Genomic DNA, 26,908 nt, shown 5'->3' on the forward strand with positions numbered 1-26,908 from the left:
AACCACGAAAAGAGGAGGAGCAGTACTCGTATGTCCCGTATAAAAATCGTGGCTCCTCCTCTTTTCTAGGTTTTTTAGCAAGAAGCCGTTTTCCTACTGTATACGGGAATTTTCAATACAGCAAAATGAAGGGCAGGTCGACCGCATTGATTTCGCAGATCTCACTGGCTGATTTTAGTGAAACAAATTCCCGCCGGGTTGAATCACCTAAATCAGTCCATAAACGAGAGAATTCACCTAAACAAACGCGCAAAGCAACATATACATGTAATTTCAGCGTAGAAATAAATATTTTAACTATTGACATTTCAGCCAGTGATTAATTAAAAATTGTACATTTGCATTCAGTAAAAGAAAAAGATCACTTTAGCTCATTCCAGCAGTAGTTCGTCGCCTTCTGTGCACCGATTGAGAAGATTGCTCAGATTCATTTTTCGCCTCAACAGCGACCCTTTTATCCATTCCAAGAGGCATCGGAACGCTCCGCGGCATTTCGACATCAACCAAAGACTGTATAAAAAAATCGCACTGTTAGTAGAACAAATGCCTAAGAACGAAACGCTTTCATACCGGTGTTTGCAGGGCTTGAAAAGGCGAACAGAGGCTGCCAAACCGCAGTGCTTGCTTAATGTCAATATCACCCATGCAATGCCTTCTCTCCTGCCGATCTTTCACGCGTCTTTCGTACTGCCTTACGTAAGGCTTACCGAGGATTGACTAGAGAGAGAAAAACGACGCATAAGAGAAAGAAAACATATATCGGAAGAATTCTTCGAACTTCTGCCGCAGGCGAATAGAGTTTTCCCTCGCGTTTCTCGTAGTGAATCGTGTCCGCAATTTCAGACGAATCCGTGAACCTGACTTCGCTGATTTTTCGTCTCGGTTCGCTCTTTTGTTCCGAGTCGCTGATCTGAGAACGCGAGAGTGCCTTCGCCGCCGCCAGCGCTACGGCAGACCTCAAAATTTCTTCGCCTACACAATAAACGCAAATGAATGTAAAAGATTACATTTGTCTAATTTTTAGTTGACCTTTGGGTGTTTTTGCAGACGTCGGCCTCAAGGAAGACGAATGCGGTCTGGAATTGGACGTGAGCTCTTTGGAAAATATAGACTGAGAGTTCCCTTTTCATGCAGTGCGACAGAGTATGCAACTTACGCGTTTGAGGTCGCGTCTCTCCCCAAGGCTCACTACGAGGTGCAAAACAGGTCAATAGAAAAAAATAAAAATGTGCCCCCTAGCTTACGATGAGTGAGAATAAGTACTCTTGTCATACACATTCCATTCGGTTGCCTATATAATCTCAGAGTCAGTCACAAATAGCAATGATCACTATATACACTTTGCTCGACGCACCTGGCCAAAAGTGCCGATTGCCTGCCCCGTCGCCGTCCACAGGCGAACGGCTCCGGTGTCCGATCCCGTAGCGAGTAGCGCGCCAAAGTCGTGTTCGATGTAGACGACTTGAGACACTATTCCGCTGTGAGCTTGAAATCTTCGAATCAGACTAGGCGACTCAAAATTTTCCTTGGATTCAAAAAAGGAATGTTTTAATTTATTAATTAATTAATTAAGTTGACCTGGTCTATTGACTTACTTCCATTTCCATTTCGTCTGTGCAATACGTTCGGATGTTCCACATGGAAACGCTCCCCGCTGTGTCTCCGGCGATGAGGACGTCGTTTTTCGAGTCCGAAGCGAGACTGTTGACGGAGTCGTCTTGGAAACACGCACAACGAAAATATCCTGGGAACGACATGCAGGTTGCCAAAGGCACGCAGAAGAATTCGCATATATCTATATACCCATTTGAGGATCCGTTCTGTAGACGCTCCAAAAGACGACGCCGCAGCCGTCGGTCGAGACGATGGTCGCACATTCCGATCCGAGGCCACGCTGTCTGCTCCGATGCGTCAGACAGAGCAATTGAAAAACAGGCTGCAGAGCACTGAGAAAAAACAAAAAAGCAGGGTTTTAATATTTATATATATACAATGCATGCAAAATTAATAGGGAGTAAACATACTTGACGGTAAAGAGATCCGTCGGTGCCGTGTCTAGAGGCGATTCTTCCAATAGTTTTGATTTGAACGCGAAGCCAACATTAACAGCCTCCGCCCTATATATCAATCGAATATAGGAATTCGGTTGGAGGGGGCGAATCGCTTGCTTTCGTGTTGGTCGCGATCGTAGGCGACGAAACAATTTCTCCCTTTCCGTGCTCCACACGATGATTTCGCCGTCGAAACTCCCCGTTGCTATGAAACCAGGAGGACAGACAACAGCCGTGAGAATGTCATCCTAGAATAAAAGTAGAAATGACAACAGGTAATGAGGCTTTAAATACAATACCAGTAAGCGTGCACTGAGTACGTGTGTGTGTGCCCAAGTGGAACTTTCTACCTACCTTGTGCGCATAGCAGGATTTCCACACTCCTTCTCCTGGACTACCGTGAAAAACCTTGAAAGGACATTATGAGAAAACGAAATGTACAAAACGATCTCATTCTTACGTCCGGCGAGTCTTTGTACCCAGTTATCGTACGACTCCAGCCGACGGAAAGAATCTGACGCTTCTCCGGAAGGTCCAGAATTGCCGTAACTTCCGCCGAGTGGGCGGCGGACAAATTTCGTAGACAATGGCCGTTGCTAAAATTCCACACCTACAATACTTTAAAAGTAGAGACTAGAATTTTTCGTTGGCGCTCTCGACTCTCACCTTAACGTTCCCATTTCGTGCTCCCGTGAAGAGCCTTCTCTCCGAGGCGTCGACGGCCATCGAGGTGAGTTCCGACTCGCCGAAAACGTTGCTGAGCTGATTCATTCGTTGACCTGTCTCGACGTCCCACATACTCACAACGGAGTCCTCGCAACCAGTAGCAATCTACGAGCAACGATATGAATTTAGATGCCATACATGCAGTCGTTACAGTGACAAAGCGCGATTCGATAGTATACGTCAACGACTGCATGAACGCTAAATTTTTCATGTGTGGAGTAGGTCGTGGCCACTGCCGTACCTGTCCTACGCTTTCGTTGTACACAACTGATATTATCGGCTTGTTGTGACTCGTCACGGTGTGGCACTTCTGCTTTCCCACCGCCTGCAATTTGAACTCGGCGAGGAAGTTATTGCAGCTGAGAATGAGAGACGACGAAGAGCCGCCCAGCGGTGTCAGATACATTGCGCAGGAAGAATGATCCGGCAGCTTCGAAGTCGGATATTTCCATGCAATCGATTGGATGCAAACGTATTCCCTTATATCCCACACCTTTAGAACCTTCAACAAATAGAAAAAAACATTAAATTTGAATATTTTCATTTGTCCAATTGAGTTACAGTATCGCGTCCCTAGCTGCTGGAGCGACTAGCTTCGAGAAATATCGAAGTGTCGTACAAAAGCATTGATTCTCTACGAGCTACGTGTTCGAAGTTCACGAACGTAGTTCTACATACTTAGGATCTTAGCATATTTCACTTGGCGCCGGCGCAGCGCGCCGGTGCCTAGTGAAATGTGCTAAGATGGGTGTGGTGGGCGGGGGCGGCGGCGGGGAGGATGGCGGTTAGTTTTTTTCGCGATTTTCTCCCCAAAACTAAAGATTGGTCGATCCCATGAATCAAAAAAGTTCTATAACCCAACAATCTACTAGACTAGAAAGATAAACGGCCGAATCGAGTCGAAAGCACCAAAATAGCGCGATTTTCCGATCGCATCGCGTTTTTCTCCCCTAAAACAAACGCTCGGTCGCTTCCAAGCATTATAAACGCTTTCAAATCTTGCATTCTACTAAACTAAAAGGCGAAACGACCGAACCAGGACGAAAGAACCGAAATAACGCGATTTGTTCGCTCTCTTCGCGTTTTTCTCGCCTAAAACTAACGATCCGTCGAATCGCAGCGTTTTCAGCGCTTCTAAATCGCATTTTCTACTCGTCTAGTAGAATAAACAAAAGAATCGCATCGAAAGGACCAAAATATCGCGATTACTGAATGGGTCTCCCACGCACGCGATCAGGCGCCTTATTTCGCTGGTAGCCTAACTCTAGTTGAGATCGTTTCTCTAATGAAATGGGTATCTGCAGCGTGTAACGATTAAATACTCAACTAAACGCTGCACTTCTGCCTTGGCTCTATACTAATGCTCACCACGTCCTGCGAGTAGCTGAACACCTGGCCCAGCTCGTCGTGAATGATGACGTCGAGAATCGTGGCGTGATGGCCTTTGAGAACGGCGAGAGCCTTCGTAGTAGAGAAAGGATTCCACAGACGAACGATATGATTTACGCTTCCCGTGGCAATCATATTCCAAGCGCGACTGTAGTCGAAGCAACACGCCCCCTACAAGAAGAGAGAAATAAAGATATATATATCATACTCAGTCCGCTGTCTACTTTTCTCAGTCTAAAAACGTAAGGCTTTCGCTTCTTCTCCACATCTCTGATGACGAGCGAGTTGACCGAGCTTCCCGAGCACGACATGAAGGAATTGTTTTCCGGTACGTAACGAACGCGTCGAACCCAATCGGTGTGCACTTGAAGCGTGATTGCGTACTGGACGTACTTGGCGTGTTGCGGCAGATCGTGCATGTAGATCTGACGCAATTTGCTTCCGCCCTTCGTTTGAATGAGCGGCTCGAAAAGGTGCACGAGCGGATGAAGGAAGTAGAGAAAGCAGACGTTGCCGTTGTCGTCTCCGTATAGAAGTTGACACGGAGCGGAAGGATTCTAAAAAAACAGTAGATAAATATCTATATATAGAGAGAGAGAAAGAGAGAGAGAGAGAGACTCTACCTTTTCGTTATACCAGAAGTCAAGGCAGAGAGGTATGTTAGGTATATCTAAATTCAAATATACTTCTATTGACAGGACTATCTATTCTCCCCATCTTATTTCCTTTACCGAATAATCGATACTGACACGTATACGTCGACACCGTCATGTCGTAGAACCACAGATCGCGACTCGTCGTGGCTATGACGAGTTTGCTGCAGTTGTACATGATGACGCAGTCGGTCACCCAGAGATGATTCTTTCGCTTCAACATTCCCGGCTGCTGTTGCTGGAGCTGATTGGCGGCGCCGGCCGTGTCGCTGTCCGGATGCTCCACGGCCAGACTTCGCTGCGGACGCAGGTCCGAAGACCACTGACAGATGAAGCCATCCTACATGAAGATATATAATATTGTTTAATTAAAATCAATCACGTGCGTCTAAAAATAATTCAAAATCAGGTTAGCATATTTAATTAAAAACAGAATCGAATAGAGTAGGCTAAGGAAGAGTAAGCACGACACCTAATCTGTCCGCATACCTTTGTGACCGTCACATATCTATTAGGATTCGTGCAAAAGAACACCCGACTGGCAACTTCCTAAAAACATCAAAAACATTATTAATACTCCACAACCGACTTTTCGACGAAAGGTCAACCTTGCTCCAATGACACGTAACGATTCTCGGCTCGTCGTCGAACGGCAACGCCCGTCTATTCTCCTCGTTGTCGACTTCCTGCAGCTGAAGCAGCAAATAGGTGCAAAACTCATCCCAATCGACGAGCCCATCGCACGTAGTATCCACCTAAGGAGAGAGAGAGAGAGAAAAAATGAGGAACCCATACAAATGACTTGTCCCCCCCCCCCCCCCCCCCCCGCCCGTTCGAACCTTCATAAAAAGCGTTCGCATCTGCTCGTTCTGCGTCGTCGGACCGAGTATCTCGACGAGCGCCTGCCGAAACTCGGCCATCGTCAATTGCCCGGGTCGAAGTCCCGCCTCGAAGGACGTCCCCGTGCGCGTCGTGACGTCGTACGGCTCGGCACCGGTGCCGGCGAAGCGAAACGTCTCCATGAGACGCTGTAGGTGACCGATGTTGATGTGATCCTGAAGTCTCAAGACGGATAAGCCAGTGGACGCCCTATTATTATTATATGAGTCTTATGAGATAAATAGGATTTCATCTCTGAGCGATTCTCGTGTACCGGCCTGTCGATGGGGTGGGGTCTACGCGTCTCTCGTCGTCTTCGTCCATCGTGTACGAGACCTTAGCAACGACACGTCGGCTTAGATACCACACGTGAGACGTTCACGTGAACGATTTGCGCTCTTCACCTCGGATTCGGCGACTAGGGAGACGACGTCGTCGGCGTCGGCGTCGGCGGCGTCGCTTTCGCGGCGCCAGACGAAGAGTCGTTCCTGCATCGAGATGCTTCGCTGCGTTCGCGACGGACGACGATGACGACGAAGAGCGGGGGACGCGGAGAATGCCGTGCGCGTGCGTTGGGCCATACGCGATCGACGGCGAACAGTCTCGCGGCCGATCGAATGCAAACAGAAAGGAGATCGTATACGTTGTCAAGGAAGGCTTCTCGTCACGTGCGGGGGACGATGGTTTGCATACATAGTTGGGGTCTGGACTAAGGGGAAGGGAGAAAACGGGAGCAATGCGTTCACTAACAATTGATACGAACCACTGGTCTAATTTCGTTCACTTAGCCCACCTAGTGGCCAAAGGAGAGGCCCGGAGCCAGGATACCTTTTCGATCCGCTTTGCTCTTCTCTTCGCCATCGAAGTTCGTCCTAGATACAAAAGAACTTTTCCGAGAACGAAAATCGATTAGGGGGGCCTTACTATTCGATCGGGTTGGAGTTGCTTTGAGAGCGAGTGGCTATTCGTCACGGAGACGCATGGTTACGTAGAAGCCGTACATGGGGTCTCGGTCTGCGGAAAAACGGGGCGAATGCGGCCAGTGCCCCCAAGTAAGCGATTGCAGGCACGCGATTTGGAACAGATATTACCTTTACGCTTGAACGGACCCTATTTTCGATCTGGCTTTGCGCCCAGTTCGCCGAATAGTTCGTTTTGCAGCCATATCGGAACGCAGTCACGTGATCTAAGATTCCACCAATAGAGACGCTGCACCTGACAGACAACATCAGCCAGCCCGAAAATACAAAGCGAAATTGACAAGGTTGCAATGACGAGATTTTAGGTCACTTTTTCCTACGTTGCATTGGTTATTTTTACGGCCCACTGATACATGCAGGGCAGCTCGGAAATAGTGAGCAGTGGCCAATCAATAGATATTCCGGCCTTGCCAGGAGTTCCTAAAACGTCTCGTTAGTCATCAAGCTAAGACTGTTTCATGACTCTACCATTCCATTTCAAAGGCTCCGAATAACCCAAGAGGCTAACTACAGTTCCGCTTGTAGGCACAGGAGAAGACAAAGTCAGATTGTTTCCAGTTGGCCAACTGTCAATTATAGCATATATAGTGCCTAATCAAAAAAAGGTAGCAATTTTTATTGTGCCTAGACACACAATTACCTTTCTGAATTTTGCTCGCCGTGTACCGAGCATTCAGTGCATCCTTGTGACCGCTTGTGTGATTCGCTTCCGTCGATGGACTCCATACAGAATCATTTCTTCCAAAGCATTCGTTTTTGTATCCGTCGACCACTTGCGGACCGATCCATGTAAACGAGTTGCAGGCATTGTAAGCCATGCACCTAAATAGAGTCGTAAAACTGATTTTTGAATGTTCTTCATACAGTACACTACCTCTTCATGCATTCTTCATACGAGGAGAAAGTGCCCAAATACATAATTGAGCTAGTGTTTCCTTTAGGAGAAACGGCTCCAAAGACATTGTTTGAATTGGGCACAACAACGAAATTTTTCCCCACGACAACCATTTCCTAAATGCAAGAACACAATAATGTTTAGCTGGCGCAATGCACCAGGCTCACCTCAGGAGTTTTGTACTTAGTCGTGTTATATATAGCTTCACCGGTAACGTTCAGCCACGATCCTATAGCAAGCAGACGCTCTGCTTGGATATTTGGCACTTTGCCGTCAGCACTGATTCCAACATTGAGACAAAGGTTACCTAAAATGATCCAATTCAAAAGAAAAAACACCTGGCCCGCAAAGACCGGTGACTCGCACCGTACCTCCATACGCCACAGACCTCACAAGCAAGTTAATAAGATACTCGGCTGACCAGTACTTATCAGGTGGCGTATTTCGATTTAGCCCTTTAACAGAACAAGAATCAAATGATCTTAAGTTAACTAATTTATTATGTTTTTGTAAGCTTGCCATAGCTGTGAATGTCTATGCCACTGTTTTCCTCCCACTTGTGATTAGACTCTGTGTGAGAACTGTACTCTTCCGTATAAAATCCGCCGTGCAAGTGACGCGTGCCTTTCCCCCATCGATCGTTGACGACAATTTTGTCTTTAACAGGCTAAAGATGGATGTAGGCACTAGGCATTGCATTTCGTGCAACTTACAGACTCGTTGTAGAGCCACGCCAAAAATTCTGTTGAATTCCAGAATGCGGCCGTCTGCTCCCAGTCGCCATCTGTCCAGAGTATGTCTGGTGTGTAATTGTGCACCAGCTCCATCAGTTGAGGCCACATTACCTAATAATATTCAAATGGTCAGAGTTGGTTAAAGATAATTGTATAGACACCTCGGAGACATAAAGCTCTGGATTCGGGCCACGGTACAATGGATGATACCTGAAAGGAGAGCCGTTGGTCTTCAGTAAAAAAATCTATTCAGTATTACCAGTCATACAAACTAAAATAAACGCCAGCGTGAAGACCCCGTTTGCGTAGGGCCGTTGTTAGTTCTCCTATGATATCTCGATGAGGTCCAGTATCAACAGAATTCCTACCGATTTGTATATAAGATACTGCATGTACACTGTGATCAATAAGCTCTGACCAGTTCCAAGCCGTTTTGCTTGGCCAAAGCGTGTAGCCGTCGTGGTGCCTGTAGAATGAAATAAGTTGAATAAATTTGAACTTGATGTACTGTGAAATCTCTTACTTCGACAATGGAACAAAATACTTTAGACCGGCTCTGAAAAAGATGTCGGCCCATTCATCAGCATCAAAAAGTTCGCCTATCAGAAATTCAATTTTAATGTTGTGCCTGTGCATGCAAATTAATCAATACCCTTTAGCATTGGGAGAAAGTCTTCGTACTTAAAGTCAGGTCCGTACGTCGCTATACGACTCAGTTGAGCACAAGAGTAATCAATTTTGTTTTTAAATACCGTTGTGCCAAATCTGTGTTTTGCTTCCTGGAGAGTTTAAATTATGCCAGTACCACTCTTCGTACGATCCAACAGGAGCCCAGGCCGGCACGGAGTAGATACCGTAAGAGATCATCAATCCAAACTTGACATCGTCAAACCATTCCCTGTACGTAAAAATGCCAAAATGCACGGCTAATACTTTAGACGAGTTGCTCACTCACGGTATTGGCCTTTTATCAAGGGACCCCTATATATGTATAGAAGAATAACTTTACGTGACGTCGATCCATGACGTGACATACCCAATCAGGAGTATATTGCCCGAAAACTTGAGCTGCAACGATCAACGCAAGCACACTAGTCAAGCAGTGCATCGTTCTTATCTTCCCTGTTGACCGACCATCTCACGTGAGAGGTAACGTGCCCGCGACGTCGTGCCATGGCTCCTCGCTTTCTCCAAGCGAAATCTGTCCTGAAATTCGTTGAAATAGTGAGCGATTTTGAACAGAGTTACTCCAGAGAAGTTAGTCCAGCAGTAAAGTGTCTTTTCATATAGGGGTGCTCCCTACTTTCGATTGTTCTCATTGTAACCTTCCGCGCTACGGTCCGACTCTACGACCTCTCTACTGATCCCGAAGCGAGAGAACATCACATCGAATATTATCTGCAACGCCCATTTCGTCGCGCCGCTGTGAAACTAATCAGCTTAAACGAAACTGCTCCTCCAGGTTACTTTGCAAATTACACGAAGATTCATCAAGGCGTTGAAGCCGGATTCGAACTCTACGTCGCTATTCATTGCATCGCAATATTGACCAGTATTATTCTTCTCGTAATGTATAAAAGACTCGTGGGAAGTGAGTCCGTGCGAAGAATGAGCCCATGGGTGAGTACATGTATGAGTACGTACAAGGAAAGCTTTCTAATTCTCTATTTTCCTATAGGACACTTTCTGCAACGGTTTCTTTGGCTTGTCGCTTCTGATCGTTTCCGTCTTTTGGACGCTTCTTTACCCGAAAATGGACACTGATATTCATACGAACGTAGAAAAAATGATCGGCTTCATTTGTTCACTTGACGATCATCGTCGGCCCACGTGCACGGCCGAATGGGCGAGCTATTCCCAAGCAATAGCTTCTCTCGTAAGAAACAACGTCGTCGCTCATAATCAATAAAAAGCCCAAGCCGGAATTCGATTTTACTTTTCTAGGTATTTTCCTACGCTTGTGGACTCGCGTGGCTCGTTAATACTTGGATCGTATTTCGAAATAGCTACCTTCACAGGCCGGATCTGTACGAGGTTTTCAACGAATCGAGTCCCAGAGCAGAAGGACGCGGAAACCGCGAAGTGCCCGGAGGCGCTGATGTTTCGCCACAGGGTAGCTATCAGCTTGGCGCAATTCAAACAGGAGCTGGTGACTCGGGTTGAACGTGAAGCGGCGTTTATATCGAACGTGTCATAAAATTGTTGTTTTCTGCTCTAAGTCGTCCAGTCGATCATTTCGTGAACATTTTCGTTTTTCTCGTAGATACTACAGCACCAGTTCTATGACATTAAGCCATGCCTTCTCTGTGATTCCGTTATACTTTTTGAGCTGTACTAATAAGTCTGGTCTGGCGTACAGTTATATTCGTTTCTTTTCGTAGATTCTGCAGTTTTCACCAGTTTTAAACTGTTTTCTTATGATTCTTCACTCTTTCTTAGCTACTATTCCTTGTTTCCGTCAAAGTTCTTAGACTCTACTGCACATGACAAGACTTTCCGCTGTAACGCGGCACTTGGAGCACAGAAACAATATTTTAGAACTGGTATTAAAGCACAGATTGGTAATCAAACGTGCTCAGTTGCGTAGGTACCTAGCAGAACGCTCAGTCACGAAACGAAACGAAACAAAAGATTAGTCCCGGATAATGTTGTTTTATCCGGGACTGCAGTGAACATTCCGTCCGAATCCGTCGCTGCGTCAGTCCGAAGAGCCGTGCCGCAGAAACATTGTTCGCTGCCAATATCTCTCCCCTACTCTAAAGACCCGGAATTTTCGCTCTAATCGAGCGTTCGTCGACTCGTCGCTGAAAGAGGCGCGTTGCCAAGGAAAAGCTCAACAACGAGAACGTCAGCACTAGCCACCGTCTAGGAAAATGCATTAATTGCTATAGGTTAGTCGCAAGACAGTCGAACGCGGTCACTTGTACTGTAGGTAACCTTCAAGTTCAAGAGTTCCCCGTGTAGCCTAAAGGCCTAGCTTAGTGGTACTAAAGCTGTCTATAGCGGCTTTTATGCACATGGATCACATCTGATAGTTTTCTACCTATAAGATCCGGTGACTTATACTGGCGTTCGTCATTTCAGTGAAGTCAAGCATGTAACCTATAGTGCCTGTCGGAACTAAACCAGAACTTGTGGTCGAAAGGTCAAACGGCAATGACGACTCCTATCTCTTCTTTCAGTTTTAGTTCCTTCTCTTGCAAGACGGAACTGATGTACCTATACATACACTGTAGCTATCAGTTCCGCGTTACACTCGGGTTAATTGAAACCATGGACTTCTCTTCGTCCCTTCGTTTGTTTATAATCGGCTCGGCGTTTCTTATTGTCGGTACCGTTTTGGCGGCGGTCTTGCTTGCAACTTCCGGCCTTGTTTTGGGACTTTGGGTTCCGTCTGATAATAGCGAGTGCTCTGGGATTGTAGTGGATGGTAGGGAATCTCTTTTGAAACGGTGCTGGCTCGGCGACATCTTTTTTTGCTAGATTTATTTCATGTCGTTCGCGCTCTGACTATCGTTTCCTTGGCTGTGGCGGTCGTTTCCAAAGCGTTTGCGATATCTGCTTGGACGTCCACTGATACCAGCGTCTTCAGATCCAAAAGCAGAGTAGTTTTTCTGCTGAGCGTTGTGTCGTGTCAGTCAGTCAGTTAGATAGTCGATTTGTTTTATAAGGGGTTAGAAATCTTTTTTTCAGGTTCGCTTTATTTCACTGCCTTAGCTGTTTTTTTGGGATTCCCAGCAGGCCCGGACGACTATTTTTATTCCTTCTACCTTGGGTGGTTAGCGACTGGGTTACACTTTGCATCCGCTATTCTGTTCTGGTTGGTGAGCTCTAATGGTTCCTGGCGCGACGCCGCTGTTGCCTAACTTGCCATATAGTTGAGACTCGATTTTCTGCTATGTTTTAATTAATAGGCAGATGTATGAGCCATTAGTTAGAAAGACGAGGCTTTAGCGTTTTTGCATGCTGAAAGCAGAATTCTAAATTCCCAGGGTCTATTTCTCTGGGGAAATCAAAAGCAGAAGCTCAGAAGCGAAATTAGGTACCGCATTTTTTAGATTGCGACAAGGGGCTCCACTGTACAAACTCGAGCTTTTGTTTGCCGCGAAGCTAATGCATTCAGTGACTATAATGTGCATAACATCGTAAAGGCGAACACGTGAGCCCGGCGGTCGTATGCACTTCTAGTAGCGCAGGCGCTGGCCACGCAAGCGGAGTACCGACTTCTGACTTCGACGACAACAAACCCGCAGATATGAGTGCTGACCTTGTCGAATTAAAGTTCTCGTCTTCTCCTCCGAATGACGCGACGGCGCCGAGAAAGGAGAATTATCTGGAAAAACGCCTACGCCGAGCGGTCACAGCCTTCGACCGCGACCAAGTCAACCGTCTTCTGTCCGCTTTAGAAGAAGGCACGGCAGTAATAAACAACAAAATCAGTGGGCAGCGGACGCCACTCCATCTCCTCTGCGATTCATTTTCCGAAATGGCGAAGGAGTCAAGCAAGATCGCTGTCGACGAAGCGGCAATATTCTGTCGAGAAAGTAAGTGCTAGGAAAAGCGTTCGTTTTAGGCGCGAAGAAGTAAGCCCAAACGGGATCTGGAACTGCTTACATCCTCGAAGCCTTTCGGTGTGGGAACAGAAACTTGTAGGCTGACATTGCACCCCCTAAGCTAATATATATAAATAAGAGGGTTGTTTGGCTTACCGCCATAAACTTCCATGGGCGTGTCGCTAGAAAACTAAATAGATCTACGCATGTAGCTAGTAAAGCCGTAAACTTTATCCCTGCGAGGCTGGCCGGTCGTTTCAAGTTGATCGAAAAATTCTGATTTGTCTAAAAGCCGCGCCTCTTCTTTTCTAGTGGTTCAAGTCTTGTTGGAGCATGGAGCTGACGTTACTGTAGTCGACGATGCTGGAGCGTCTGCAATTCACTACGCAGCGAGGTCGTACAAATTTCCGGCCGAAGCACTGCAAGCTATGATGTCGGAGTGTCGCGATCCGAACTTAACAGATTCAAGTGGAGCAACGCCTCTTCACTACGCAGTCAGTTAATTAATTAGACCCGATTATTGTATATGCGTGTAATTAATTTTACCTTGTCCACGATGCAGTGTAGCGTAGAGTCTTCTGACCTCAGCTTCGAAAGGGTTCAGTTGCTGCTAGATGCCGGTTGCAGTCTCACTCACGCCAATTCGGCGAACCTCACTCCTATTGACGAGTTGGTGAATGTCGTTCAGAGCGCTGATGAATCGTTTCTCGCGCTGCCGTCTCGCTCTGCTTTTGGAGACATAGTCGATTTGATTGTTTCTACATTTCCGGAATTGGCCTTAAAATTCAAGGACTCCTTTCTTTGGCCAGCTGTTCTTGGAAGTTCTTTGGAAACGGTTAAGGTAACGTGGTCAGAAGCACTGTTAAGATATATCATTTTTATTTTCACTAGTTTCTTTTTGAAAATGATGCCAAAGCAGACGAAAACTGCAAGATGGTTTCCGACTTTCCACTCATTCTTGCGGCCGGACTCTCCGCAAAAGATGCCGATCTCAAATTCGCTCTGCTACTCGAAAGGAAACTTGATCCTCACGTAAAGGGAGCCAAGGGAGCTAACATCTGTCACGCCGCTGCCCAGCAAGGAAACATCAAAATTCTAGAAAAGGCAAAAGAGCTAGGAGTTGACCTCCACCTCACCGACGTCAATGAAGCAACGATTCTTCACAAGGCGGCTCGAGGCGGTTCAAAAGCATTCAAAACGTTGAATTTTTTAGTAGAGAACGGCTTTGACGTCCACGCCAAGAACAAGCTAAATCAAACGCCACTCTACATGGCTCTGACAGCGAAGAATGAGAAAGGATGCGCTTTGCTTGTCAGTGCGAGCTCCTCCATCGATCTCTCGTCCGAACAGCTCGGTGGATTGCACTACGAGCAGCTGCGTTTGCTTAGCAATCCGGAGCCGATTATTGATTGTCAAGATCCTCTACTTGTCTGCCTTCAAATTTGCCGCGCGTTTCGAAAGGGGGCCCGATTTTCCGGTGCATACAAGTTGGATATGGAGGCTGAGGCCGATTCTTTAGAAGAGTTGGCTATCGAAATGGTTCACTCTATTACTGCAAAATCAGCACGAAACGTTCTCAGCACAGGTCTTCTGACGTATGCAGTTGCAGAAGAAATGAAGCAGGTAAAACCAAGTCCTGTTATCATTCGTTGTTATACAAAGAGTCCTTCTCTTTCAGTTTGTTGCCAGTCCAATAGTGCAAGATTATTTGGAAGAGCTTTGGCAGGGAAGTCTGTATACACGCAAAGCTACGTCTAGCTCCCAAATGGCCAAGGAAGTTGCCACGAATCTGGCCTTTGTGATGATTGTGCCATGCGTGGCAGATTATCGAAAGGTTCTGCACCAATCGCCTCTTGTCGCCTTTTGGGCCAACTTCATCAGTTACATCATCTTTATTGCTCTTCTCGTGACTGCCAGTATCTACAACGGCGAGGCTAATAGAGACGGCTTAAGCGCTTTTGACTGGCTCGTGTTCATATTTGTGATTGGCTTCATTTTGCAAGAAAGCAGCCAATTTGTCAGAATGAAACAAAACGGCAAAGCCGTGCAGTATCTCAAAAGTGGCGACAATCTCTTCGACATCGTGCTTCTTATCACGTTTGTCGTTTATTATCTGCTTCTGTTTGTTGGATTCTATTCCGAGAGCGTCGACAGTTTTCAACTTATTCGCGTTTCTTATCATCTTTACGGTGTAGCCGCTCTCGGATGCTGCATACGAATTTTGTCGTATCTGAAAATTCATCGCGTTTTGGGACCGGTACAGCTATCCTTCCTCGGAATGCTGAAACTCTTCTTCACGTTTCTTGTCATGCTTATCATCTTCATGCTCGGCTTTTCTGTCGCTATCTCAAGCATTTATTCAGCAGTTCCACACAGTCCCAACGCTCCGGCGAACTATTCATTTCCAAGCGAAGTGGACGGGTGAGACAGAATTCAGAACGGTGATAAAAATCATTATTAACTTTTTAGATTTGTTTCTTCGTTCCGAACCGTGTTTTGGACGTCTCTTGGAGGCGTTGAAATTGAAGATTTCAACGCGGATTCTAACGCTGAAACTGTCGTTGGTAGCATTGTTGTTCTATTGTGGTCCATCATATCGGATAGAATCCTTCTTGGTCTTCTATTCGGGTTAGTGTTTAGCAAGTTTGAAGAAATTCAAGTAAATGATAGGAAAGGAGTTTGGTAGCACAGTAAATCTTATAGCACGGCGTGCGTTTTTTCTTTAGGAGCACGCAGAAATGGAATATAAATTTGCTCGCAGTGAAATCATATTGGACTTCACTTTCTATCCTTTGATGCCTGTTCCATTTAATGTTATTAGTCTTCTGTTTTTGCCCTTCTGTTGGAAGAAGTCCAAGAAGAAAACGGCTGTACGCGTTGCTCATTCCCAACGCCTATAGATACTGTAATATAAATTTTTAGGAGGCTGAGTTTAATCGGACTGGCGTGGAAGACATGATTAAAAGATACCGAAAGAAAATGAGCAAAAAAGAAAGCGAATCTTCAGCAGGTTTTCTAAAGGTTCAAAAAGAGTTGGCTTCTATTCAGACAAAGCTAGACAATTTGTTGAAAAGGAAGAAGAAGAAGAAAAAGGTAAAACAAAATATTCCTAATTGATACAATTAAAACACTGCACGATTTACATGCAGTCACTCAAAGCGCCTGCTAAGTTTCTTAAACACGCGTTCAAAAAGGCTGATGATACAGATGCTGATGAAGAAATTGCAGAAAAAAATGAAAGCGTAGCAGAAGAAGAAGATGAAGAAAGTTCGGAGGACGAAGAAGAGAGTTTCGGTGGCGAATACTAGTAAGCATTATGCTCTAAAGCGCGTGCACGTATGAATAGCGAATTTGTTGCGTTTACTATGAAAGCAGTTACACCGGTTTCTGTTTGTGCGCTTATGTAATATTCGACGTTAGAGACTCATTTCGCGGGTATGTACAGCCGATACGGGAAGTCGACTCCCCGGACGTGACCGTTTTCTCTATGATTCCATGGCTACCACGCGACTTTAGCAGAAAGTCTATCGATGCTCTAAGAATTCCTGTGTTTAAGGAGAAGCTCCAATCAACAAAAAAGGGGGCCCCGAGCTAGGCCGAGATCGACGTTACGAACACGTCCGCCCGCCGACCTTGACTCGTCACTGTAATTCAGGTTGAAAGCACTGATTTTTGATGATCATGCGTTGTTTAGCACTGCAGCTGAAGGTCCATATGCACTCAGATGTGAAAGCTCATAGTAATTGACTTGTCATTTCTATTTGCGTGCTCTAATCCAGTTGTTACTGTAAGCGTGCATTGCATCAGCACTGATCTAGCGGTTTTTTCACTATCATTGGGAACAGAAGATGCGCTACTCGAATACCAAGGTCAAAATTTTTGGTGGTCGCGTTTTTCAAATTTCGAAAATTATCACGATGAAGAGGCTGACTTAGATCGACAGCAATTTTAGTCTTTGACATGGCTTCCAATGCAGACGGGATGGACAGCTTGAGTTCTGTTCAGACGCTCCTTCACGCTATGGGGAATGCCACTAAAGAATAATTATTAGGAGAACACGTGAGCATCGCTCTGCAGGTGGTCGTTTAGCGGCGCATGCAGACGCAGAGCAGACACGTACCTTAATTAATCAGTCGTCATCAACGTCGAACTCAAAATGAGTTACGAACTTTTTTGAAGCAAAGGGTACGGCTTCGAGTCTGCGAAACGGCAAAAGGAGAGTTATCTGGAAAAGCGCCTTCGCCGAGCTGTCATCACCGCGTTCGATCGCAAGTAATAGAGACACTGATGGCAGCACCGAGGACGAAAAGGTATTCGATGTGTTTTGAGCACGTGTAGAGAAAGCTGACTGCATGCACGCATAAAAAATTTTATTTTAGAGGTAGAAGTAAGTACACTTAATGGCTTTTCGTGTAACTCAGATATGTTTGCACAAGCTAAGAAAATGGAAATTTGTGCATACGCAATAGACTAGTTAGCTAGAAGACATGTTACTTAAAATGACGATTGTTTTGTATTGTAGGCAAAATCGGCACGCTAAAATATCGTCTTTTCCGAGTGCTCACATTTTCCAGTTTTTAACGTAAGACTGAATTTTCTCAATCAGCTTTTTCGTAAAGTCGTTCCTTTCTCTTGGATCGTTCTCTAGAGAGCGCAGTCGCTTCGCAATCCTCAACTCAACTACTTCGCTTTTAGTGTTTCCCCGAATGACAAAGCTGATCAGAGTGGACAGCGCATAAACCAGCTGAAGAGTCGAACGATCATTTTCAAGACACGACAAAATCATTTCGAGAGTGCACTCTTCGCGAAAATAGAGATATCTTTCCCCAGTGAGATAGTAGGCGCAATGGCGCGTGCTGTAGTACCTAGCGGGAGACGACGCCGGTGGTGGAACGTTCTCGCAATTTTCGGAAATTCGTTGCCAGAACATTTTAGCCGACAAACCGTCGACGTAATTTGTCGTCGCTCCGGAGAATGGTGTCGCCGATTCGAACGTGAGCGAGGCAAATAGTTCGGCGGCGAAACACTGAATGCAATCATTATCAAAACCGGAAAAATTCAAGCTCTTCCATATAAGCGAAAACACTGTCGGTTTCTCCACAAGAGATCGATCGGACTTCTGTAGGGACAACAGATAAAAAACTTCGAGTAGACACTTGGCGCACTGCACGTTGTTTTTATCAAGCGTATCGTAGAGAGAGCAGAGACTGTCGCAGTTGGCAACCAAAATGGAAACATCGGCATACTTCAGCAGATTCGATCGAAGGATCTCCACAATTGCCTCTGAAAGAGAACGAGATTGCGACGATGCAAGACTTGACTCTAAAACGTCAATCAAAGCGGGAGCGAAACCTTGATTGATGGCAACGTCACTCATAGCATGCATTAGGGAAATCATCAAAATCACGTAAAAGACGGCCAATAAGACGGCCAATTCGGGAAGAACTTTCTTCGAGGTCGGCGCTATTGCTTTTTAAATGGCAAAAAGCAATGACCAGAAGCAGTTGGTGTAGCTCCAAATGTACTTCGACGTATTCTGAAAATACGTACTGACTGTGGATGATTTCTGTAAGCTTAACGGCCGACGACACGGAAGAAGAAGAAGAAGCACTGAGAATTAGCTCGTGCAAAATAGAATAAAAGTTGCAGTTGTACTCTATGCCGTGAAGCACCGCCTCCCTCTCGCAGCAAAACGCAGCGTATAGAGCCAAGCGCCCGAGAATGAAGCACGAAGACGCGTCCCATTTCGAACGACGAGCGGCACGACACTTGCGCAAGACAAAGGACGGGAGAACGTCTGTATTCCGATCGCCGTCTTCCATCATACGACCGGCAATCAGCTTCAATATAGCATCGTTTCGAGGAGTCGGCGCGACGTAGTGCGACTGGCAAAGAACGAGCGCGTCGGTGTTTTGAAATCCCGTCGCAACGATTTTCAGTTCGTCGACGTCCACCGCTAAATCGTTACTCAACTTGCGATTCAATCCGATATCAGCATCATCGTCAAAAACGATTGGATACCGAATATTCGTGTGAAGAGCGCCGAGGTATTGAAGGCTGCGTTCGATGCCGAGATCTTTGACGAAGCGAAGAGTTTCGCAAAGAGTCGTTAGACCGGAGACGTCCAGATGAGTCAATCCGGAGCCTCGACGTTCGAGAATGACGCAAGCGACGTCCCATCCGGTTACCGTCTCAGCGTCCTTGATCCATCCAACGTCGAGAAATTTCAATGACGACAGACAATCAAAGACGTTTTTGAACGTAGATAAGACGCTTTCTTTGTCAGTGAGAGCCTTGGCCACTGGGAGGTCGTGCACTGATAAATGGACGAGTTTCCTTGTCTCGCGAATGCCTGGAAACAGAGCTAGAAGGTTGAGTTGAGAGCATTCTGAAACGTCAAGCATCGTCAGAGATTCGGCGAGAGTTCGACAAATCACAATGACGTCATCAACGGAAATACACGTGCTGCTCAGATTCAACGAAGACAGGTTGGAAAATTCTGTCAGGCGTTCAAAACGAAAGGCAGGATTGTCCAAACCGATAGCCGCAAACGAGCGAAGAGACGTACGACTCGGCGTCAATTTCTCCCATAGAGCATCTGTCACGTGATCGACATTCGTACAGTCGAAATCGACGAGATAGGCGAGAGGCGGTAGACGAAGGAAATCGTCGAACGTCAGCTCGGTCAAGTTCAACTGCAAGGAGCCGAGACTGCCGCGCGATTGCCGTAGCAGAAGCTCGAGCATGTGAACACTCAGGGCCCCCTTTTCCGATAGGTGTTCGACCAACTGGTTTACGATCGTGTACGGCAGTCCTCCTTCGTTTCGGTGGGCGAGCACGTCCGAGATCAGTTGGAGAGGAAGCGTTAGCTTCGAGGAGAAGGTGATTGGTCGCGTTTTGCAGAGAATTGCGAGACAAAGATCGCGAAGTGCTTTGGGACCGGCACTGAAGCACAATTCGCCGTCGTCGTTCCATGCCATGACTATACGCGTCGAATTCACGCCCGGATATAGGCAAATGCTTACTGTACAATATTTCCATTGAGACAACACTATTTGCGACCATCATTCATTTATTCAAGACTAAGACTATTTGCCCTTGTCAAACATTTTTCTGTGAAAAAATCACACGAACATGTTTTGAATCACATTACAAGTGAGAGCACAAATGGCCTGTTATTTACCAAATAATTAAAAAAATGCGATTGTTTTGTGTAACAGAGAAAATTGACTGATTATCGAACTACTTCCAAAAACGCTCAGACTTTCCAGCCTCTAATATAAGGCTCTATTTTCTCAAAAAGTTTTTTCGTGATTTCGTTTCTTTCTCTGGCATCGTTCTCTAGAGAACGCAGTAGGCCGGCAATCTTTGACTGAACGACGTCGCTGATCATCAGCCGATAGTAATCGACTATGAGAAAGCTAGTGAGAGTCCACAGAGCGAAAACGAGAACCGGCGAAGGAATCGAGCTGTGATTTTCAAAGCACGACAAAATCATCTCGAGAGAATACTCTTCGCGAAAGCGACGTCGTCTCTCGCCGAGGTGGTAGTCACGAACGCGCTCAGAACAGGAGAGATTGTACGACTTCGGTTCAAATCTCTCGCAATTATCGACGATTCTTTGCCAAAACATTTCAGCCGACAATTTATCGTCGAAAATTGTTTTCGACGATTCGAACGTGAGCGAAACGAATAGCTCAACGGCGAAAAACTGTATACGATCACTCGAATCAGAGAAATTCAAGCTTTTCCATATAAGGGAAAGCACCGAGCGTTTCGTCAAAAGAGATCGATTGGACTTCCGAATGGAGAGAAGATAGAAAGTATTGAGCAAAGCCTCGGCCTGTCGAACGTTGTCTTCATCGAGCGTATCGTAGAAAGCGCAGAGATCGTCGGATAATCGGTCGAATCGTTCGACAATCAAAAGGGAGACGTCGGAATCGGAGAGCAGATACGAGTCGCTCAGAATTCTCACGATCTCCTCACGAAGAGAACGAGATTGCAACGATGATTCGAGAACGTCGATCAGAGCGAGCGCGAAACCTCGGCCGATGGCAACGTCGCGAATGGCGTCGCGATTATTCAATTCATTGAGAACGTATCGAATTTTGGTGGAAAAATTACGGAGGTCTGAGTCTGTGTTCTCACTTGCTTTGAAGCAGCAAAAGAGAATGACGAGAAGCAGTTGAATTTGCTCCACATCGACGTCGTAGACCTCAGAATCCAGAAGAATGGACGAATTTTCGTGAACGATTTCTGCAAATTTGACGGATGGCGAAACGGAGAAAGCGCGCGAAATCAGCTCGTTCGAAATAGCGAAAACGTTCTCGCTATTCAACGCGTCAATAGAGCACAAATACGAAGTGAAACCGGCCAAGTGACCGAGAATGGGATACGAATACGACCTGTCGCCTTTCGAGCGACGAGCGGCACGACACTTGCGCAAAACAAAAGACGAAAGAACGTCTGCTTCTTCCTCCGACGCTGACCAATGATGGCCAATGTCCTCAGCCAAGATGAGCAGACGACCGGCAATCAACTTCAATATCGCATCGTTTCGAGGAGTCGGCGCGACGTAGTGCGGCTGACAGAGAACGAATTCGTCGACATCTTGAAATCCCGTCGCAACGATTTTCAAATCGGTGACCTTCGTTGCTAAATCGTCGTCCAGTTCAAGTTCTTCATCGTCGTCGTCGTCGTCGTCGTCATCGTCATCATCAGTGTAATCGTGACGATACCGAAGGTTTACGTGAAGAGCGCCGAGGTATTGAAGGCTGCGTTCGATGCCGAGATCTTCGACAAAACGAAGAGTTTCACGAAGAGTCGTTAGACCGGAGACGTCCAGGTGAGTCAATCCGGAGCCTCGACATTCTAGAATGGCGCACGCAATGTCCCAACCAGTTACTGATCCAGCGTCCTTTATCCAGCCAACGTCAAGAAATTTCAATGACGAGAGGCTATCGAAAGCATCTTTGAACGTGGACAAGACGCTTTCTTTATCCGAATCCGTCACATCCTTAGCAACTAGAAGATCATGGAGTGATAAATGAGTAAGATTCCTCGCCAGGCGAATGCCTGGAAGTAGAGCCATAAGGTTGAGTTGGGAGCATTCTGAAACGTTGAGCGTCGTCAGAGATTCGGCGAGAGTTCGACAAATGACAATGACGTCATTAACGGAAACACACGTGTTGCTGAGATTCAACGAAGATATGTTGGAAAATTCCGCAATGCGTTCGAAATGAAAGGCGGGATTGTCCAAACCGATAGCTGCAAACGAGCGAAGAGACGTGCGACTCGGCGTCAATTTCTCCCATAGAGCGTCGGTCACGTGATCGACATTCGTGCAGTCGAAATTGACGAGATAGGCGATCGGTGGAAGACGAAGGAAATCGTCGAACGTCAGCTGCGTCAAGCTCAAGCGCAGGAAACTGAGACTGCCTCGTGATTGCCGCAGCAAAAGCTCGAGCATGTGAACGCTGAGGATCCCCTTATCCGATAGATGTTCGACTAACTGGCTTACAATCGTGTAGGGCAATCCTCCTTCGTCTCGGCGAGCGATGAGACGCTCGATCACGTCCGGGATCGGTTGAAGAGGAAGCGTTAGCTTCGAGGAGAAGGTGACGGGTCGCGTTTTGCAGAGAATGGCGAGGCAATGATCGCGAAGCGTTTTGGGGTGGTACATCTGTTCCCGGATACGATTGATGAGCAAGAATATTTCTTTTGATTTCAACGCAGATACACGTGTTTTGAAAATCATTTCTGAAGGTGGAAAATTAAGAAGTTACTAAAAGCAGCAAAATAAACAGAGGAAATTCATAAATCGTCTCAGACTTCCAGCCTCTAGCTAACGTGAGGCCGCATGGCCTCAATCAGCTTACGGGTGAATTTGCTCCTTTCTCTGGCGTTGCTTTCCAGAGAACCTAGAATCTTTGCAATCCTCGACTTGTTTTCTTCGCTTTTCATTACTTCTTCAGCAATAACATAGCTTTTTAGAGTGGAGAGCGCATAAACGAAAACGGGCGACGGAAGAGTCGAGAGGTCATTTTCAAGACACGACAAAACCATTTCGAGGGTGTACATCCAGCAAAAGTCATCCCCTGAACTCACAAAATAGTAACCAGAATGCTGCTTCGTAAAGCAGCAAGAGTCATAATCATAAGTCATCGGTGGCGGGAAGTACTCACAATTTTCAGCTATTCGTTGCCAGAACTTTTCAGCCGACAAACCGTTGTCGAAACTCGTCGTCGTCGTTCCGAAGAAGGGCGTCGACAATTCGAGCGTGATCGATGCAAATAGTTCGGCGGCGACACGCTGTATACGATTACGCTGTATACGATTTGTTGAATAGGGATAATTCAAGCTCCTCCACATAAACGAAAGCACCGAAGGTTTATCAAAAAGAGATCGATTGGACTTCTGAATGGACAACATGTAGAAAGTGTCAAGCAGACATTCGGCCTCCCGGACGTTATTTTCATCGAGCGTATCGTAGAGAGAGCAGAGAACGTCGGAGAATGGGTCAATTCGTCTGGTAAGGAGCATAGAAATCTCGGCATCCTCCATGGCAAAGTGCCAATTACTTAGAAACCATACGATATTCTCGGAAAGAAGACGAGATTGCGACGATGCAAGACTTGATTGTAGAACGTCGACCATAGCCTGGGCAAAACCTCGACTGATAGCAACGTCGCGCAGAAAACCGCCATCATTCAGGTCAAAAAGAATATCAAGCATAATGTCAAAAAACGTTTTGACGTAATATGAGTTGGTGTTGCTGCAGTGACAAAAGGCAATAACAAGAAGCAAGTGAAGTTGCTCCAAGTCCACGACACAAGAACACCGTACAAAATAAGCCTCGTGAAGAACACTTTTTGCAAACACCATCGACGGCGGTGCGGAGACAATGCGCACAATGACCTCGTTCAAAAGAGCGAGAACGCTCTCACGATGCCTTTTGCACGCATCCAAAGAGAAGCAAGCCAACTTTCCGAGAAGAGGATAAGAATACGACGTTTCGCCGTTCCAGCGACGATCGGCGCGACACCGGCGCAAGGCGAACGACGAGACAATGTGCGCCTCCTCTTTCGTCGTCGGCCGATGATTACCCAGCGGATCAATGAGCAGACGACCATAAAGCAACTTCAATATCGCATGGTTTCGAGGAGTTGGCGAAATGTAGTGAGACTGAAAGGTAAGGTACCCGACGACGCCTATATGTCCTGTTGGAAGGATTTTCAAATCGTCGATTTCAGCCTCTAAATCACTGCTCAAACTAATTGAATCGTCGTCGCCGTCGTCGTCGTCACCGTCAGCATAATCGTGAGGATACCGAAGATTCCTGTGAAGAACGCCGAGGTATTGAAGGCTGCGTTCGATGCCGAGATCTTTGACAAAGCGAAGAGTTTTGGGAAGAGACGTTAGACCAGCGACGTCCACGTGGGTCAATCTCGAGCCTAGACATTCTAAAAGGGCGCAAGCGACGTTCCATCCAGTTACTGTTCCGGCGTCCTTTATCCAGCCAACGTCAAGAAATTTCAACGACGAGAGGCACTTGAAAGCATCTTTGAACGTCGACAAGACGTTTTCTTTATCGGAATTCGTCACATCCTTAGCAACTGGGAGATCATGAAGCAATAAATGAGTAAGATTTCTCGCCAAGCGAATTCCTGGAAGTAGAGCTATAAGGTTGAGTTGGGAGCATTCTGAAACGTTGAGCGTCGTCAGAGATTCAGCAAAAGTTCGACAAATCGTAATGACGTCATCAACAGAAACACACGTGTAGCTCAGATTCAACGAAGATATGTTGGAAAATTCCGTAATGCGTTCAAAATGAAAGGCAGGATTTTTTAAACCGATAGCGGCAAACGAACGAAGAGACGTGCGACTCGGCGTCAATTTCTCCCATAGAGCGTCGGTCACGTGATCGACATTTGTGCAGTCGAAATCGACGAGATAGGCGAGCGGTGGAAGACGAAGGAAATCGTCGAACGTCAGCTGAGTCGAGCTCAAGTGCAGGGTGTCGAGACTGCCTCGCGATTGCCGCAGCAAAAGCTCGAGTATGTGGGCGCTGAGGATCCCCTTATCCGATAGGTGTTCGACCAACTGGTTTACGATCGTGAAGGGCAGTCCTCCTTCGTCTCGGTGGACGAGTAGACGCTCGAGCACGTCCGGAATCAGTTGGAGAGGAAGCGTCAGCGTCGAGGAGAAGGCGATGGGTCGGGTTTTGCAGAGAATCGCGAGGCAATGATCGCGAAGTGTTTTGGACATGACGATTTACGTTCCCGGATGCAATTGATGAGGAATATGACAATGCAAGAGTCAATGCAAGAATTCCTTTTGATTTCAACGCAGATACATATGTTTTGACGCAGTGAAAATCATTTCAAAAGGTGCGAAATCAACAAATAGTTAATGACTATCGTTTCTTTAGCAGAGGAAATTTGTTGCTTCGTGAATCCGTCTTAGACATTCCAGCCACTAACGTAAGACTGTAGTTTCTCAATCAGATTTTTGGCAAATGTGTCCTTTTGTCTGACATCGTTCTCTAGAGAACGCAAGAGGCCGGCAATCTTTGACCGAACGACGTCGCTGATCATTAGTTGATAGTAATCCACTATGAGAAAGCTAGTGAGAGTCCACAGCGCAAAAACGAGAACCTGCGAAGGAATCCGGCAGTGATTTTCAAGGCACGACAAAATCATCTCGAGAGAGTACTCTTCGCGAATCCATTTTCGTCTCTTGACGGGAGGGCTGTCACGGAGGTGCGCACAACACGAGAGATTATACATTATTGGATGGAATCTCTCGATATTATGGGCGATTCTTTGCCAGAACATTTCAGTCGACAATCCGTCCTCGTAAAGATTTTTCTCTTCAAAAGACGGCGACGACGATTCGAACGTGAACGAAGCGAATAGTTCAGCGGCGAAAAACTGTATGCGATCACACGAATGGGAGAAATTCAAGCTTTTCCATATAAGGGAAAGCACCGCGCGTTTCGTCAAAAGAGATCGATTGGACTTCTGAATGGAGAGAAGATAGAAAGTATTGAGCAAAGCCTCAGCCTGCCGAACGTTGCCTTCACCAAGTGTATCGTAGAGAGAGCAGAGATGGTTGGATAATCGGTCAAATCGTTCGCCAATCAAAAGGGATATATCGGCATTGAAGAGCAGAAACGAGTCACTCAGAATCCGAACGATCTCCTCGCAAAGAGAACGAGATTGCGACGATGCTAGACTTGATTCGAGAACGTCGATGAGAGCGTGGGCAAAACCTCGACTGATAGCAACATCGTGCAGAGCATCGTTATGCATCAGATGAGAAACAAGGCATTGCATGTCGAAGGGGAAATGTTCGAGATACGAGTTGATGTTGGCTTTGAAGTGGCAAAAGAGATCGACAAGAAGCAGCTTAAGTTGCTCCAAAGCGACGTCATAGACATCTTCGGACTCCAGTAGAACAAGAAAATTTTCTTGAACCATTTTTGAAAACGTGACGGAGGGCGAAACGGAGAAAGCGCGCACAATCAGCTCGTTTGAAATGGCAAAAACGTTCTCGGTATTCCAAGCGGCATCTACGGAGCACAAACACGATGTGGAAATAGCCAAGTGGGCGAGAATGGGATACGAATACGACCTGTCGCCTTTCGAGCGACGAGCAGCGCGACACTTGCGCAAGACAAAGGACGAAAGAACGTTCAACTCTTCCGCCAACAATATCCCACGGCCAAAATCCTCCTCACTCAACATGTGCATATGACCGGCAATCAACTTTAGTATTGCATCGTTTCGAGGAGTCGGCGCGACGTACTGCGGTTGACAGAGAACGAATCCGTCGACGTTTGCAAATCCTGTCGCAGCGATTTTCAAATCGGCGACTTCGGCCTCTAAATCATCGCTCAGATCAAGTGAGTCGTCGTCGTCGTCGTCGTCGTCGTCGTCATCGTCATCATCAGTGTAACCGAGATGATACCGAAGGTTTACGTGAAGAGCGCCGAGGTATTGAAGGCTGCGTTCGATGCCGAGATCTTTGACGAAGCGGAGGGTTTC

At 46.4% G+C, this 26,908-nt stretch overlaps 4 protein-coding genes across 7 annotated transcripts; 2 read left to right on the forward strand and 2 right to left on the reverse strand.

Annotated features, from left to right (window-relative positions):
• Positions 1-300: 300 nt before the first annotated feature.
• On the reverse strand, positions 301-6,875 carry LOC136198832 (cilia- and flagella-associated protein 337-like). Of its 4 annotated transcripts, none has more exons than XM_065988875.1 (27): positions 6,790-6,875; positions 6,623-6,712; positions 6,527-6,570; positions 6,103-6,407; positions 5,973-6,034; positions 5,659-5,908; positions 5,428-5,574; positions 5,309-5,368; positions 4,898-5,159; positions 4,790-4,836; positions 4,391-4,723; positions 4,146-4,337; positions 3,019-3,279; positions 2,718-2,882; positions 2,512-2,661; positions 2,406-2,459; positions 2,169-2,299; positions 2,025-2,117; positions 1,804-1,946; positions 1,596-1,744; positions 1,355-1,525; positions 1,245-1,291; positions 1,157-1,188; positions 1,030-1,095; positions 779-972; positions 571-717; positions 301-510 (listed from the first exon to the last, which is right to left on the reverse strand). In XM_065988875.1, the coding sequence occupies exons 4-27, from the start codon at positions 6,277-6,279 to the stop codon at positions 367-369; spliced, it is 3,477 nt and encodes a 1,158-aa protein (XP_065844947.1). In that variant the 5' UTR covers positions 6,280-6,407; positions 6,527-6,570; positions 6,623-6,712; positions 6,790-6,875; the 3' UTR covers positions 301-366. The 4 variants fall into 4 exon arrangements, with proteins under 4 accessions (XP_065844947.1, XP_065844945.1, XP_065844948.1 ...); XM_065988873.1 differs by having other exon boundaries at positions 6,492-6,570; XM_065988876.1 differs by having other exon boundaries at positions 5,973-6,053; positions 6,492-6,570.
• A 5-nt stretch (positions 6,876-6,880) lies between these two features.
• On the reverse strand, positions 6,881-9,744 carry LOC136198834 (tissue alpha-L-fucosidase-like). Its single transcript, XM_065988877.1, has 16 exons — positions 9,344-9,744; positions 9,263-9,288; positions 9,060-9,205; positions 8,960-9,010; positions 8,831-8,906; positions 8,726-8,773; positions 8,567-8,671; positions 8,469-8,517; positions 8,287-8,418; positions 8,093-8,240; positions 7,945-8,028; positions 7,741-7,880; positions 7,553-7,689; positions 7,319-7,500; positions 7,147-7,269; positions 6,881-7,098 (listed from the first exon to the last, which is right to left on the reverse strand). Exons 1-16 carry the CDS (start codon positions 9,413-9,415, stop codon positions 6,995-6,997), a joined length of 1,623 nt encoding a protein of 540 aa, XP_065844949.1. The 5' UTR covers positions 9,416-9,744; the 3' UTR covers positions 6,881-6,994.
• LOC136198835 (uncharacterized) lies at positions 9,435-10,757 on the forward strand. The gene is made up of 4 exons (XM_065988878.1): positions 9,435-9,531; positions 9,598-9,927; positions 9,986-10,183; positions 10,252-10,757. Exons 1-4 carry the CDS (start codon positions 9,481-9,483, stop codon positions 10,468-10,470), a joined length of 798 nt encoding a protein of 265 aa, XP_065844950.1. The 5' UTR covers positions 9,435-9,480; the 3' UTR covers positions 10,471-10,757.
• A 223-nt stretch (positions 10,758-10,980) lies between these two features.
• On the forward strand, positions 10,981-16,168 carry LOC136199271 (short transient receptor potential channel 4-like). The gene is made up of 10 exons (XM_065989444.1): positions 10,981-11,198; positions 11,392-12,851; positions 13,173-13,354; positions 13,423-13,701; positions 13,752-14,483; positions 14,539-15,281; positions 15,330-15,519; positions 15,587-15,730; positions 15,783-15,953; positions 16,010-16,168. Exons 2-10 carry the CDS (start codon positions 12,563-12,565, stop codon positions 16,166-16,168), a joined length of 2,889 nt encoding a protein of 962 aa, XP_065845516.1. The 5' UTR covers positions 10,981-11,198; positions 11,392-12,562.
• The last annotated feature ends 10,740 nt before the right edge of the window (positions 16,169-26,908 follow it).

This window comes from Oscarella lobularis, chromosome 20, assembly GCF_947507565.1.
Source record: "Oscarella lobularis chromosome 20, ooOscLobu1.1, whole genome shotgun sequence".
In the NCBI taxonomy this organism is placed as follows: domain Eukaryota; kingdom Metazoa; phylum Porifera; class Homoscleromorpha; order Homosclerophorida; family Oscarellidae; genus Oscarella; species Oscarella lobularis.